The sequence below is a fragment of the Monodelphis domestica genome, chromosome 4 (genome assembly GCF_027887165.1).
Source record: "Monodelphis domestica isolate mMonDom1 chromosome 4, mMonDom1.pri, whole genome shotgun sequence".
NCBI lineage: Eukaryota > Metazoa > Chordata > Mammalia > Didelphimorphia > Didelphidae > Monodelphis > Monodelphis domestica.
Window position 1 is genome coordinate 396,505,017 of NC_077230.1, and position 16,139 is coordinate 396,521,155.

General features: G+C 37.0%; 1 protein-coding gene across 11 annotated transcripts in view; it reads right to left on the bottom strand.

The window, feature by feature from the left end:
- PRDM2 (PR/SET domain 2) overlaps window positions 1-16,139 on the bottom strand; it is a 197,856-nt gene that overhangs the window by 105,020 nt on the left and 76,697 nt on the right. For 9 of the 11 annotated variants that reach the window (XR_466508.3, XM_007491750.3, XM_016422196.2 and 6 more), the window contains one exon: window positions 11,507-11,633. The exons of 1 other annotated variant lie outside the window; for it this stretch is intronic. Coding sequence is in view for 8 of the 10 variants with exons in the window: in XM_007491750.3 (XP_007491812.2) it covers window positions 11,507-11,633 (127 nt within the window). In the remaining 2 variants the exon portion in view is untranslated. One more of the 11 variants, XM_056795749.1, reaches the window with a different exon arrangement.

The window sequence follows — 16,139 nt, forward strand, 5'->3', positions numbered from 1 at the left end:
GTAGTATAAGAGGATATAGAATTGGAAAGGACTTTAGTGAGTACATAATTTTAAAGCCCTACTTCTTTTAAAAAGTGAAACCCAGAAAGAAATGCCTAAACAGTAAAGGCAGAATTCAAATTTGGGGTTCTGAATCCAAATATAGAGTTCCTATATTTGGATTCAGAACCCCAAATTTGACTGCTACAAGATGTATTGGGATACTGTCAAAGTGAACAAAATTAGACTAAGAAACCAGTAGGTTATTTGATGATATATGGGAAATTTTTGTTCCAGCTTTTTCACTCAGAATTATAATAATTATGAACGGATACCAAAAAACATACCTTTCACACAGAAATTGAAGCACATATGGAATATGAAGAAAATAATTTAATATAAAGATAACTATGTTAAGCAGGAAGGTTTTACAAATGTTATTGGGGGCACTTTGAAGAAGCAAAGAATCTTATGTAAGGATAATTTTATTTTTATTTTTGACCTAAATCTAAATAATTGGTAGCCAGGGATGATTCCCAAATAATAAAATACCCAAGTCAGCTGGGAGGGAGGGAGAGGGAGAGGGAGAGAGAGAGAGACAGAGAGTGTAGTTAAAGGCCTTGGCTAAAGTGGCCTCCCTGAGCCTAAGGGTAAGGGAGTCAGTCTTATCACTCACCAAGAGACTGTCTCCAAGCTGGGTTCCAGTCCTCCACTGAACTCAATCTCCTGAACTGAGTTCAGAATAATCTCTTGAACTGACTTTTAGCCTTCTTTTAAAGAGAATTTTCTCTTATGTCACCTCCCCTAAATTTTTCTGTCTACCAATCACAGTAGACACTTTTTTCTAGGAGTGCCCATTCTTAGTTCTCACCACTCTTTAGTTCTCACCTTCTCTGGTTAGATTATATCTTCTGAGGTACTTCACACGTCTTTGTTAAGCTTGCCTTTTGTGAGTTACTTGACCTTTTTGTGATTAATTTAACCTTTACAGGTACTTAACACTTTTTTGTATTAGATCTAAAAATAGACCTAGCTTAAGGTTCTAGCTTCACTATAAGGTATGAGTTAAGTACCTTCATTGTTCAATCAGGAGTTTACAACTTTATCTTCTCCTAAAGTATGTCTAATTAGGATGGAGTAAGTTTAAAAGTTCCCAATACATTCCTGATTCTTGTTAGACCAAGTATCTCCATTGTTACAATAAGGAAATAGCTAAAATGAAATCTTCTAAAGTACAGTCTGAGTAGTTTTTTAGATTCACACTTAGTAAAGTAGAAAATTCATTACTACACCAGTTCAAAAGCTTAAACCAGCTATGTGTCATACATATACTCTCTCATGAATTTAGAACTTAGTTCTTTATATATATTAAACAGAAATTCCTAACCTGACATTTAAAAAGCTCAAACTACATAAAATTTGAAAAATAAAAACTATTCTGGACCAAAATTTCAAAGTATTCAATTTGAAATACCAAATCTCAAGTATGCTGTGAATGTTTATAGAAACAATCCCAAGGAAGTACACATATTTAAATAAATGTAAAAACTCTCTACTCAAACTTGAATCTAAATAAAGATGCAGGAAAAATAATGCTTTTGTGACTTTCATTTATTTCCAACAATAAAATTCTTGTGGCTTTGATCCATAAAATTATACAATTTCAGAGTTGGAAAGAATTTTAAAGATCATCTAGTCTTAGTGACTCATTTTACAGATGGCCCAAAGAGTCCAAAGTTAGGATGTGATTCTCAGGCAATGGCAGTTGGCAGGCAGAGATAATGAATGAAACAAAGTCTACTTTTTCTGATTTCAGGGATCTTTCCACCTCAACAACCTATCTTTCTCAAATTAACTTAAAATCTTAAAACCTTACTTATTCTGTGTGTTCCTTATATGGCTCCTATATACAAACTGCCAGGTAGGGCTCACCAAAGGAGAGTAAGTTTTGATTGAGAGCTTAAAAAAAAAAGTGAGGTCACATTAGAAAAAGAAAAGAATCTTTTGAATCAAAAAAGAATTAAGTTAATTTTTAAAAGCTAGTCAAAACAGTTCATTTCAAGGGTCGTTGCTTACTGTTAGAATAGTTTTTTAAAACTAACTCAAATGAAGAACACTATCCACTGACTGAAGGAGAAGTGATGGATTGATGGATTCAAAATGCAAAATATACACATACATTTCTGGACATGGTCAATGTGGAAACTTGTTTCACATGTCTATGCATAATTTATGAGGGTTTTCTTTTTGTTGTTTAATAGGGAAGGGGGAGAAAATGTTTGCTAAATGGAATAAAATAAAATTAATTATTAAAAAAATTAATCTAAGATCCTTAGGCACATGAACAGAATGACCATGCATGACAAAAGAGAGATGAGATGAATAGCTCAAGGGGTATAGTGGTACCATCAAAACAGTAAAACAACCTGAGTGGATCCTTTACAGATTTGGCACCTGACCAGGAATGGAAAAGAACCAAAGGACCAAAAGATGGAGAGTCACTAAGGTCAATATTAGTAAAGGCAAGTTCAAGCATTCTTACCAATGAGATAGATTCCTAAATGAACAAAAGTAATTATGAAGGGCAGCTGGAAGGTGAAAGTGGAGAGAGTACCAGGTCTGGAGTCAGCAAGACTCATGTTCCAGAGTTCAAATCTAGCCTCGGACTCCTAATTAGCTTTGTGACCCTGGGCAAATAATTGCACCCTGTTTGTCTCAGTTTCCTCATCTGGAAAATGAGCTGGAGAAAAAAAAATCTCCATGGGGTCACAAAAAATCAGACATGAATAAAAAAACAATTATCATAAGTTAAACATTTTAAAATTCTTGTTAAATTTAAGACGTTTTATTACCCACAACACATTGACTTTACTATAATTATGAACAGTGGTGTCTGTTTGGTTTTTGTTGGTTTTTTCCCCTAAAAATTAATTTTCCCCTTTTTGGAATAAAAGGTCCTGAAGTAAAGTTGCTCTCCATACTTGGGCATACTTTACTGTCAGTTTGGAAAGCTTTGTTAAATCTATGTGTAGACCTTAATTTCTAAGCACACTATTCTTAAAATCTATGTAACAAAATAATCAGGTCAATCAAATGATAATCTAGGTTTTCATTAAACAAGTTCAATAACTGAAATATAATTTAAATACATGCAAATCATTTTATTTTAAATTAAATCCAAACAGCACTTCTGTAAAGCAGAATACAAATAGCGATTTCACTTTGAAGAGACCAGTAAGTTATGATGCAAGGACATTAACTTTTTTTGTCCTTGTAGATAAAAATGAACAAGTTAGTAATGGAGATAGAATTCAAGATCGAGTCCTTGATGCATACTATTGAGAATGAGCAAAAGGGGGTTATTTTAATTAAAACTGTAGTGAAATCTAAAAACCAGATCCCCTACAAGAACAGAAAGAGGAATCTGACATGACAATGTGCTGAATTTTTAGTCAAGACACCACACAGACAAAGCACAGAACAAAGTTCATGAAGCAAACCCCAAGAATGGCTAAACAGAACAAATTCTACTCCTACCTAACCTGTAATGGATTTCAGGCCAGGCAATGAATGCTATAGTCAGACTTTGACAGTAATAACCCTAGCATCTTGACATAAGGACATGTGAACATATTCTCTACATTCATTTCAAATTTACAATAATTATGATATAGCACTTTGGTTACTAGTGCCAATACCAAGAAAGCTCCCAGGGGACTATGGCCTAAAAGTGTGGAGTTTCTTGTGGTGCCAGAGTGGCTAGCCTGGGCATTACACAGGAGATCCAAAACTCCTTCTAGTCCCATCTCCTGGCACTTGTCCAATCTGCTGTCCTGCATGGGCCATGTAGCCTGAAATAGTCAAGGAGGGTCAACAGGAGTCAGCTGTTCTCTCCATCTATTAAATGTGTTATTTAACTTTAAATAGAACCACCCTTGCCACCTTCATCACAGCTGTTTGTAGCAGAGGGAAACTGACTTCTTTGTTCTGCTAAGCAGGTTAAGGTGAGCTAGGAGATGGGATTAATTTCTCTATGATTGTAGTTATAGTAGGAAAGGGGATGGAGAAGAAAAAAGATGAGAAGACATGTCATTAAGAGAAAGAAATTAAAATGACAGGCAATTAAAATCTTCAATGGGTGACAAAATTCTCATATGAAATTATTTCTAATCCAGTAAAACAAGAAAAGCAGGCTTACTTTAAGTGATGTCAATTAAGATCAAAAGATTTAAAAATCAAAAAGACCTAGGAGATAATCTAATCCAACTCCTAAACTTTAGAGATAAATAATCAAGGATGAATTGACTTGCCCACCATCAAGCAACTAGTGAGGAGCAGAAAATCAAATTCTTGATCATAGCATAGTATCAATCAACAAGGAACTTTTCTAGGGTAAAAGATGACAAGTCTCCCCTCTAGATTATAAAGCTAAAATTTCATTATTAAAAAGGGATTTGATACAACTAAGTTCTTTCAACATTTTCTGTAGGGAATAATCAGCCCAATGTGTATTAAGATATAGCATAAATATATTACTTTAAGGTTTTCAAAGTACTTCCCTCAAAAAATCCTAGGAGGTAGATTTGTGCAAATATCAATATCCTCATTTTACAAGTGAGGAAACTAAGGTTCTGAAAGGTTAAGTGCTGATATAACTGGCTAATGAAAAAGGTTTGAATGCTGAGTTCCTATCTCTCAATCTAGCACTCTTTCCCCATGTTTAAACGCCTTTTTAGGGGGAAAAAACAGTTCAAATAAAAATGTCATTTTTATAGTCTCTCGTAGGCTTTTGCCCAGTGTTAGGTACTAAAACATTACAAATATCAGGAAATAGATTTCATTCTGTGTGGGATTAAGCTCCAACCTACACAGTAACTGATAGCTTCCAAAGAGGTGCTAGACAGATCAGTGGCTCTGGTTACTACTTTTTTAGAACTGAAGTACTGGTTCTTTCAAGTAAGTACTTCTTTTTCTTAAAAAAAAAAAAAGTGAAACACAAGAGTTCTTATAAAGAGATTTGAAAGATCAAACAGCTAGAGTAAAAGCTAATGGTTTATCACAATGAAAAGCTCATCTAAATCTATTTCTCTACGGGGCAGCTGGGTGGCTCAGTGTATTGAAAACCAGGCCCAGAGACTGGAATTCCTAAATTCAAATGTGACCTCAGATGCTTTCTAGCTATATGACTCTGGGCAATTCACCTAACCCCCCCACCCCCCATACATAACCCTTACAGCTATTCTGCCTTAGAATTAATATATAGTACAGTAGGCCTCAATCAAAAATGCCTTAATTTAAGGGTAAAATATCTGATATATAGGCTAAAACCTGAACAATATCACTCCAAGCACAATTACAAATACCAAGAAAGATCTTGGTTCAAGTTTAAAAATGGCTCCCTATTTTAATGCAGAGTTATCTTCTGTCTTAAGATACTCAGCACCTCTGCTCTTGCTGCATTCTTCCCAATCCTTTTAAACCCAATTTCAATGACACTTCCAAAAAGAATCTCTTGATCTTTTCTATCAGAAAAGACCTTGTTCTACATAGAAATGCAGCACTTTGTAAATCTCTAAGTGCACTTCAGTACTATTTTGTATTAGGTGTACTCAAGTGTCATTTCTTCCATTCTAGTATGAGTATACAATATAGTAATGGTAAACTCTAAGTTCCAAGAGGGCAAAACAATAGGTTATCTAAACTCTTTTCTCCTGAAATATCCAGAAAAATACTAAGCATGCAAAATTTTTTAGAGTTTATTAAAAATGATTTAATTAAGATATTTATTAAATGTCTATTCTATCAACAAAGTAAATATAAACAGAATATAAATACTTCGTAAATGGAGGGGGAAAGAAATGAAAAGAGAGAATATGTTATAATTTGTTAAACTGTTTTCTACATTTAGAATACTTCTCCCCTCTACTAATTAAAATCCTATACATTCTTCAAAAATTCAAATAAAAATTCATCTTCTACATTAAGCTTTTCTTCAAACCAAAGCCAAAAGTAATCATTCTCTCCCACTTGTTTAAGTTGATGAATGCCAAGCTCAGGTCACATTTATCCAATTACTTCTGTGTATTATTAATTATCTTTTCATATTTAAGTCTTATTTCCCTAATTAAAGGACACGGAACCCAGTTTACTACATTTTTTTACTGTTAACATCCCATTCTGATACCTTGGGGAGAGTCAGGTGATTTCCTGACATTTCCTCCTTATTGGATGAAGTATTTTTTTTTCTATTTTAATGGATTTTTTCTATAATGTATTACATGCTCTCTTCCCTTCTTAAATAGTGGGCATTATTTAGTTTTTCCTGGACAGTCCTGGGTCATCATTCTGAAGAAGATCACTGATTAGAAGACATCCTTCAGACACCTATAGAATGAAGGATGATAGTGACTACTCACAACTCCTAAAGCCCATTAAATTTGATTCAGTGTTCTCACAATTCTGGAGTTAGTACTACAAGTTTTACAGGTTCATTTGTCAACTAAAGACCAGTTCAGGAGTTGAAAGGATTTGCCCATGTTCTAGAGCTAGCAAGCAGTATTCATTCACCTCTAGATCAGAATAAGGCCTAGAGTCTTTGTACCCTTCCACATGGTTGTGGTGGTTCTGTCCAATTCTTGATGACCTTGTGTACCATAATATCCATGAGATTTTCTTGTCAAAAATATTGAAATGGTTTGCCATTTCCTCTTCTAAAAGATTAAGGCAAACAGAGGTTAAGTGCCTTGCCCAGGGTCACATAGCTAGGAAGTATCTGAGGCCACATTTTAACTCATCTTCCGGACTCCAGGTAGGTCCAGCATTCTATCCACTAAGCTAACTCCTTTATGCTACCAGTCATCAAAGTTGGCAAGCTATTTTCCCATATAATATGCCAGATGCCTATACTTTTTAATTTCTAGACTTAGGGGAGCATATGCATATGTGCTTTTATAATGTATGCATAGGGGGATGGGTAGGATTCTTACTATCTTCAGTCAGCTACCACTTTATATTACACTAATGTCACACGGGTTAGTCAAATTACTAATCTTGTTAAAATTATGGTTAATGACTTAATGGATTTAGAATGCAGACCTGTGAGGTTCCCTTGTGAGTAAAGTACATGAACTTTAGGATATGGACTTTATAACACCATTTTTAGTTGTTAAGACTTATTTTTTGCTTATTTCCTGTTTCTTTGCCAAGTTCTAGCTAAGTAAAGTTGCTACCTAACTCATATCGAACTAAGTGAAATGTACACTGTATGCAATCTTTTTTTTAAGTCCTTTATAACTGAATGAGGTCACAGAGAGGACATGTAAGGATCACCTGCTACCCTGCGAAGTTTCAATTCCACAGAACAAGATACCCCCTCCCAAGCTCAATTCATCCCTTCTAAACACACCCATCAAGATACAAACTCAAGCCCTAATTGACATCATTGTCCCTCAGCCTCCTCTCCTTTCTGATCAAGGGGCACAGTATCAAACTCCTCCTAAAGTCTTCCTTTATAGAGAGCAGAAACTGGCTTCTTTCAGTTCAGTCCACTTTGCACCTGTTATTTTTCCTGGTCAACTCCACAGAGCAAGATGCCCCCTTGCTGAGTACCCCTTCATGCACCTTTGGTGTGCTGTCACACTTTGGTATTCTTTGAGAGGGATCAACCACCTTTTTTTTTTTATATCTGTATCCCTATAGCTTAGCACAGAACTACCTCACAGAACTAGAGGTAGAAGGAATCTCAGAGACCATCTAGTACAACTCCCTTATTTCACAGATGAAGAAACAGATTCAGAGGTTTGACTTGCCAAGTTCACAAAGCCTAGTAGGTTCTATAGGCAAGATAACAAATATTTTAGTGCTGTGTATTGTTGTTTTGTTCCTAGACAACACCAGACTAAGATGAAAATCACCATAAACTATTAAATAGACTAGACTTCCTATAGTTCAAACCAAAGTTAATGATCTAAATAACTAAATGCTAAATTGTCACAATAAGGAATCAATTTGTGAGTTGAGGGGATAAAACTTCCACCACTCCAACTTATCATAATCAGTCTAATTTTAAGGATTTTTTTACACTTAATTATATTTTAAATACCATTATCCAAAAGACAATGAAACTTAGGCTACCTTCAAAGTTATAACTCCAAAAAATATTTGATATGTACTTATTGTATCTCTTTAGACTAGAGCAAAACTAGGTTCTTCACATTCACTTGTTGAAAGAATGAAATATGAATTGTAGAATATTCATTCTATTCTAACCAAAAAAGGCCAATGAATTTTGAAAGGCATCCTATTTGATGCAGTTATGGATACAATAAGTGACATATATCACTTTAAGGTTTACAAAATGTTTTCTATACATTATCTTATCTGAGCTTACAATAACCCTGTGAGGTAAGTAGTACAAATATTTGCAACTTCCTAAGGGAGCAGTGAAAATTTTTCACAGCAGGTCTATCATTTGCCAAAGACTCAAAACCAGGTCTTCATGACTCCCAGGTCAGCACTATAGCCTTGTGTCAAGCAGTCCCAGAGACATAAAGGTTTGCTTAGGAGTTACACAGCCTTTTCTCCTCCTCATCTAAAATAATGAAGTTAGATTGTCAATGTCCACTATACAGCTTTAATGTTTGTCCTTCCCATCCAACTGTCCACCAGGACACTAGGGCCTAAACAGCAAGGGTAATCTGCCAGATGCCTTGCTATAATATGCATACTACTCCCCTCCCCCTCATCAGTCTTTCTCTTTGGGAACAATAATCAAATCAATACAACTCTGCTCCTGGAAAAAGCATGACAATTCATTCACTGCTCTATAGGATCCACTCAGAAAGGTTGTAACTGTCTAGCCCAAAATTTCCTTCCCCATGTGTTGTATCACCCTAGCAGCCTATAGGTTCCTGAGGGGAAGGACTATTTCACTTCTGTATTTGTATTCTCAGGGCCCACCACAGTGTCTGGCATATAGAAAGTGCTTATTAGATGACTGCTGACTTAATATTCAGGAGTGAAATTGAAGCTGCTTCACTTAGCTGGCACCTAAATGTCAAAGTTTATATACAAATCTTAAGTAGGATTTCATTTGATCACATGAATTTTTAAAATCTTCATCTAAGTCTTTGGTATTTAAAAGTTAGTTTCCACATAATAATTTAAAGGAGGTTAGGAGTCACCACCTGTCAAACTTTGAAAAGTCAGCCATTTTACTGATGGAAATAGATTTCAACTAAGTCCCTCAACCAAGATGTAGTATTCACTGATTGTATGACGAACTTGCTGCAGTTACTATAATAATCATTATCAAACAATGGGATATACAGCAATGTGTTAACTAAATCCAAAGTTGTCCTATAATCTCCACAGCTGAAAAAAAATGCAAAATTGATGACCAAACTATACTAAAGATTTCCTATGTACAATTACATTCCTAAATAATGCAGTAACAAAAAACAATATACAAACAATAAGGCCTCATTCTTCATGGCAAGTGTTTCTGATTTAAATTTGTTAACAAAATTAAGTACCTAAAGAGTAAATAAAAACACATCAAAGACAAAGGAGATGCAATATTATGAGTGGAAAGGCTTCTAGAAAACTTGTATGATCAATCTGACATCTAGTCAGCTACTTGCTTAGAAACACTATTGATATGGAAGTAATGGCCACTTAAGTAGAACAATTCATAATGAGCTTCTAAAACAATTAAGCATTAATTCAAGCAAATTTCAGTACTTAAAAAAGAGCAACAATTTGGGCAATATTTTAGCCCTTGATTCACTAGTTCTTCCAATTTAAAAAAATAAGTAAAATTACTGCCTAAGAGATCATATTCCTGATTTTAGTGAATGGCATACATCACATTTTATTGGGTAAAAAAACATGGTATCTAGAAATAGGTCTATGCTTTATAGTATTTCTTGGGCAAAACCCATGTAGTAAAAAATTGAAATGGATGAGTAGTCGAAAATGTTTAATGTACATTTAATATGATATCCTCAAATAATTAATTCACATTTAGGGATATCTGATGCATGGGATGTTATTACTAAAGTCTATAATCATTGATTTATTTATTGGCCAACAAATGTGAAATTATTTTTACACAAAATACTCAAGTTTATATCACATATGAAATTTATGTTTGAATTATATATATATGTACATATATAAATACACACACGAATGTATAAACAACCTTGTGAATGTACTCCAAATAAAAGCTTCAGCAATATGTTAAGTGGGTCATCAGGTAATATGAAATATCCAACTGAAATATTGTCCTAAGCAGTAATGAAATAAGGAGCGGGAGGAAGAGAGGGAGGGAGAGAGAAGAAAGGGGAAGGAGGTGGTAAAAAAATGGAAAAAGGAAAGGGTCACACCATAGCCTTAAACTCACATTTCAAAATGACACATGCCATAATTTTATTGTGTAAAAATTAAAAAGCAAAACTATGAAGGAAATTTCCATCATCAGTAATATTAAGTGATAGTTTTTATTTTCCAAGAGTATTACTGTTTGGGTGAGATATCCACAGGCTACCTCAGAGCTTGTTACTAATTTTATATTGTTCTCTAACTCCCCTGAAAACAAATAACTCAACCATAGGTACAATAGAGAAACACTGCTATAAACTACCAAATTCATTTTTTTTTAAATGTAAATTATGGAACTCCTTAAAAAGGTTTAATTACTCATCACTTTAACACTATTTACACAAAAGTAAACCATAAGTTTCGTTTTGCCAGTAGTGGAATTCTGTTTGACACATATCAGCTGGCTTGTTGCCTTTCACCTTATGATCAAAAAGAAACTCCTTCAGAGTCTGCCAATGTAGTACTTCTAGAACTATTAAAATCTGCGAAACTGAACATGTCACTTTTTAATGTATTTTATTTCATTTATGATGATAAGACGAATTCTAAAAATACACTTCGAACAAAATTACTTTATAAAAGCATTCTTTTCCCTTCAAAGTTCCAAATCTCTTTCGAGTGATAGATAACACCATCAACCCGCAGCCTATTCTCTTCTCACCAAGTAGCAGCTGCTTTTTCCACCATCTATTTTCGGAGTAACAAGTTCGAAAAGTCACCAAATGAGTGCAGAATTCCAGCCCGACTTCGGAAGGCAAGAGTCCGGGCGGCGCTGGCTCGGCTGCCTATGATTCAGCAGAGGCGCCGCGGTCCCTTTAAGTCAGAAATGCTGAGCCCGGCGGGCGAGCGGGCGGACCAAGGAGTCCGCAAAAGGTCACCCAGCTTTGGGAGCGCGGCCGGGCCGCGGGGGCCTCGCCGGCGACGGGGAAAAGTTTCTAACTCGGGCTGCCCCCCTCCCGCCCCATTGCGGGCCGGCCCTCCGGTCTCTGGCCGTTCCTCGGGGCCCGGCCGGCAGCAGTGGGAGGAGGATCAGGATAAGGATCACAAGAAGGGTCGGGGGGTGGGAAGGAGAAGGCCCCGGGAGTGGGTGGAGGTGGAGGTGGAGGAGGCGGCGGCGGCGGCGACGGCGACGGGCAGCCCCTACCTTTCTTGGCTTTCGGCGAGCTCCGCTTGCTCCGGGTATTGGCTCTCTCTTCCTCTATAGCAGCTGCTATCTCCGGGTTGTCTTCCCCATTGTACCACACTAGCAGCTCCTCGCCCGGCTCAATTGGCTGCAGGGAGAACAGAGAGCCAGGCCACACCAATCAGGACGAGGATTGTTAGCGAGGGGGGAGCCAGCCCGGGCTCCGGGCCAGAGGGCGTGGAGCTGGCGCTGGCGATTACAAACAGCTGGACGCGGCTCTCGCCGCAGATTTCCTAACTCACTCACTCACTCAGTGACTAACCAAACAGGAAGAACCCTTTAACCCGCGGCGGCAGCGGCAGCGGCGGCGGCGGCGGCGGCGGCGGCGGCAATGGGAGCCAGCCCCGGTCGGAGAGAGCGGCCACGCCGCGGCCGCCACTTAGAGCAGCGCGCCCCTCTGCGGGAGGGAGGACTGACGAGCCGAGGCCTGCCCTCGGGGAGCCGGAGGCTAGTCCGCAGGCCTGGCCTAACAAGGCTGATCCGAGAGGAGGGAGAGCACCCTTAGAAAAAGCACAGACACTCAAAAACAGGAATCCGAAGAGGTAAAGGCAGGAGAGTATTTGCCATTGGGAGCGAGGTGACCTTGGATCTCACCCCAAGGAGAAACAAGCCAATCTGTTTTTAGAACAAATAATAGGAGGTAAGGACTGTGAATTGTCTGGAGCTGGGAAGCTGTTAATCACTGCAGAGCTGTCAATGACAAAAATAAGGCTCAACATTTCTTCCCATATTTTATTGGTCCAATTAAGAAATAGGGTTCAACCTGAAAGACTCCAAAGGAGACTTGAAAATTAAATAAACTTAGAAAGGCAACAATATAAATTGCTTATCATATACACATATATAATGCATATACACACATACAACTTGGAAAAGCAATAATACATGTGCTTAAAATGAAAATTATATTACAAAACCGTATTTACTAGTCAATAAAGTCCAAAAAGAAATTTCAAGTTGATAATATTGTACATTTTAAAGTGATGAAAAGGAAAAGAGCACAGATGAAAGCACAGAAGCCTGTTTAAGAGAATGCCAATTAACTATGCTATAAAGACAAAAGTGTATGCCATTCCATTTATAAATGCATTGCTATATATAATATATAGGCATATTAGAGACAGACATTTTAAGTACAGAAGTTAGTTTTATTAAGGCATTTTAATACTACTAGAGAATCAGTAACAACAATTACTTTGTTGTTTTGCTATGTACCACATCATCAAAATTAAGCTTAATTCAAAGTGTAAATACCTCACCTGTACTTATTAAAATACTAATTACATACATACATTTCAATACTTAAATGTCAGTATGAAAGGAAAATTTTGATTTTGAAAAAAAATACCACTCACAAACTGATTGGATGGAGAATCTGATCCTTTTAGAAGGAAAAAATTTGGAAAGGAATAAAACAATTTTAAATAGCAAATCCTAGCTTTATATTCATTTCATTACCACCAGCCCAGATATCCAGAAAGATGCAAGACTATGTCCTATGCATCCTCATAAATACAATTAACTTAAGTAAATTAATTTTTTAAATTACAAAACCTGCCACCATTTTAAAAGTCTCTTCTGTCTAGACCAAGCTCTGGCAAGTCAACAATATTCCCATCTCTACTCTTCCTTCTCCTCAAGAAAATGTTGCTATTAAGGATTTGTTTATTTTATTTTATTTTTTTAATCCTTACCTTCTGTCTTAGAATTGATACAATTTCCAAGGCAGAGGAGAGGTAAGGGTTAGGCAATTGAGATTAAGTGACTTTCCTGGGTCACATAGCTAGTAGGTATCAGAGGCCAGATTTAAGGACCTCCTGTCTTCAGGCTTGGCTCTCCATCCAAGAGCCAACTTAGCTGCCCCCCCTCCCCAAGAACCTCTTTATAGTCCTATGTATTAATGCTTTGCCCCTCCCCCCTCCCAAAAAACACCACCTGATTCCACACACACCCCCAAATAGGTAAAGCCAAATCATTTTATTTCCCTGTCTTTGGACTAATGTAAAATTTCTTCTGTGTGGTAATATAAAGTTGATATTTAAAAATTTACTTTTTGATATTCATGGGATCATGGAGTCACATCTCTAATCACTAATATATCCCATACCTATAAGCCAACCTGTTCCATATCTCTCTCTCTCTCTCTCTCTCTCTCTCTCTCTCTCTATATATATATATATATATATATATATATATATATATATATATACACACACACACACACACACACACACACACACACACATTCAGTTTATCATTTTCTTTCCAAAACGTAGCACCCAGAAATGAGTAAAATACTCCAGGAACGGGCTGGACCACTCAACAAAATACTGCAGAATTGTAATTTCCCTCATTCTGGACACAATGCATCTCTTAATGTAGCCTAGTATCACATCAGCTTTATATCACACTTTTGACTCCTACTTCTATTGTAGGTGAATAAAACTCCCATATTTTGTATATAAACTCCTGTATGGCTTTTTAGAGTAGTGTAGTGGCAAGAGCAAAAAATTTCTAATTAAAGAACCTGATCTCAATTGCACCACTAAGTTCAAATCTCACTTCTTTCACTTACTGCCTCTGAGAACTTAGACAAATCATTTCATTTCATTGGATTTGTTTCCTCACCTGTAAACTAAAATAGTTGGTTGGACCAGGCAGCCTTCAAGACCTCTTTTAATATAGGTAGCATTTATAGGGCACTGTAAGGTTTGCAAAGTGCTTTGTAAATTATATCTCATTTAATCCCAACAACCCTAGAAAGCAGATGCTATTATCATCTCCATCTTACAGATAAGGAAATTGAGGTAAAAGAGGCTGAGTTGTCCAAGCTTACTAACAGGTAATAAATATCTGAGACTGGATCTGCACAGTTCTTCCTGACTCCAGAACAAGTGCTCTATCCAAAAGTATATCTAACTCATTATCTACAAAATTCTCAATGAGACCCAATCAGACTAAAATGTCATAGTGTAATGTTTAACAAAATAAATAAAAATACAATATAGATGGTTAATTTGTGGTTTTCTAAGTAAATATATGGCCTGTAGGGATGTTCCTTTTTTGTGTTTGCTACTACTGCTCTAATTCCACTGTGATGGAATTAGCTAGCTATTGCCAGTCTCTAATCTGTCTTTTATATCTAACTTTATAATCTAAATTCATAAGGTTGTAAAAATGAAATAACTAATGTAGTGTTTTGCAAACTGTAAATGCTATAAAGTGTGCTGGCTATTATTAGTATTTTTATGCCCCCAAGACCCTGTATCCTGTACAATCCTCTTCTCTAATCCAGGGTCCATTTCCCAGTCAAACTGATCTTAAGGTATAGAATTGATCGAATACATTCAACAAATTCTAGTGCTCCCTATTACTCCCCCAGGATCAAAATTAGAATCTTCTGTTTTGTCTTTAAAGTCTTTCATAACCTGTCCCCTCCTACTTTCCAGGATTCTTAAAACTTTTATTCCCCTCTATGTTCTCTATATTCCAGCAGCAACCCTGGTCTCCTTGCTGCACTTCACAAAAAAACACTCCACCACCTCTAGGAATTTTCATTGACTATCACCCATTCCTGGCTCTTTCTTCCTTCTCTTCATCTTCTTGTTTCACTGACTTCTGTAAGATGCTTTTCCTGATCTTCCTTTATTGTTTCTTCTCTCGTGATTATTGCCAGTTTTTCATGTCTTGGATGTTATTTATATACTGTACTTTGCATGTAGACTGTGGACTGCCTGAGAGCAGGAGTTTGCTTTTTCCCTTTCTTTATATCTGCACTGTCTGGACTACAGGAGGTAAATTGACATTTTCCTTAACGATTGCTTTATAAGGCTAGATTTCTGAACTCCAGAGTAGGAATTTACTTTTATCTCAAGTCAATGTCACCTTAGTAGACTCAGTCTAAAAGATCAATTTTAGATCCTCTAGACCAGGGGCCCCCAAACTTTTTACAAAGGGGGCCACAGTTCACTGTCCCTCAGACTGTTGGAGGACCAGACTATAAAAACCTAACCCTAACCCTAACCAGGGAGCAGTATACACAATGCTGAATCCCCTCCCCCAGATTGCCACTCACCATGTTGACATTTTCCATTGTGCAGCCACATAATCCTTTGCACGGAACCTCACTGTAAAGTGCCTTGCAAAGGATTATGTCACTGGAAGTAGTACTGTACATGAGCAACTTAGGGCTTTGCTGCACCACCACATACAGTGTTCCTCTCAATGACCACCAATGAAAGAGGTGCCCCTTCCAGAAGTGCGGTGGGGGCCAGATACATGGCTTCAGAGGGCCACATGTGGCCTTCGGGCCCATAGTTTAGGGACCCCTGCTCTAGACCATTTTTAGAACATCTCAACCAGTATATTAGCCACTCTCTCCACTCTGAATAATAAAATCTATGCCTTCATACAAATCACTAATAAAATTTTAGTAGTAGTGGTAGTCTCTTGGTGATCGAGAATGACTATTGTCTTTGTGCAGTTTCATCTACGGTGTACCCTCATTTGGCTTTAATAAACCAGGCACTGATCCCTGAGGCACTGCACTGGTGACCTTCTTCTTCTGGTAGGATCTGATCATCCTACTAGTTCT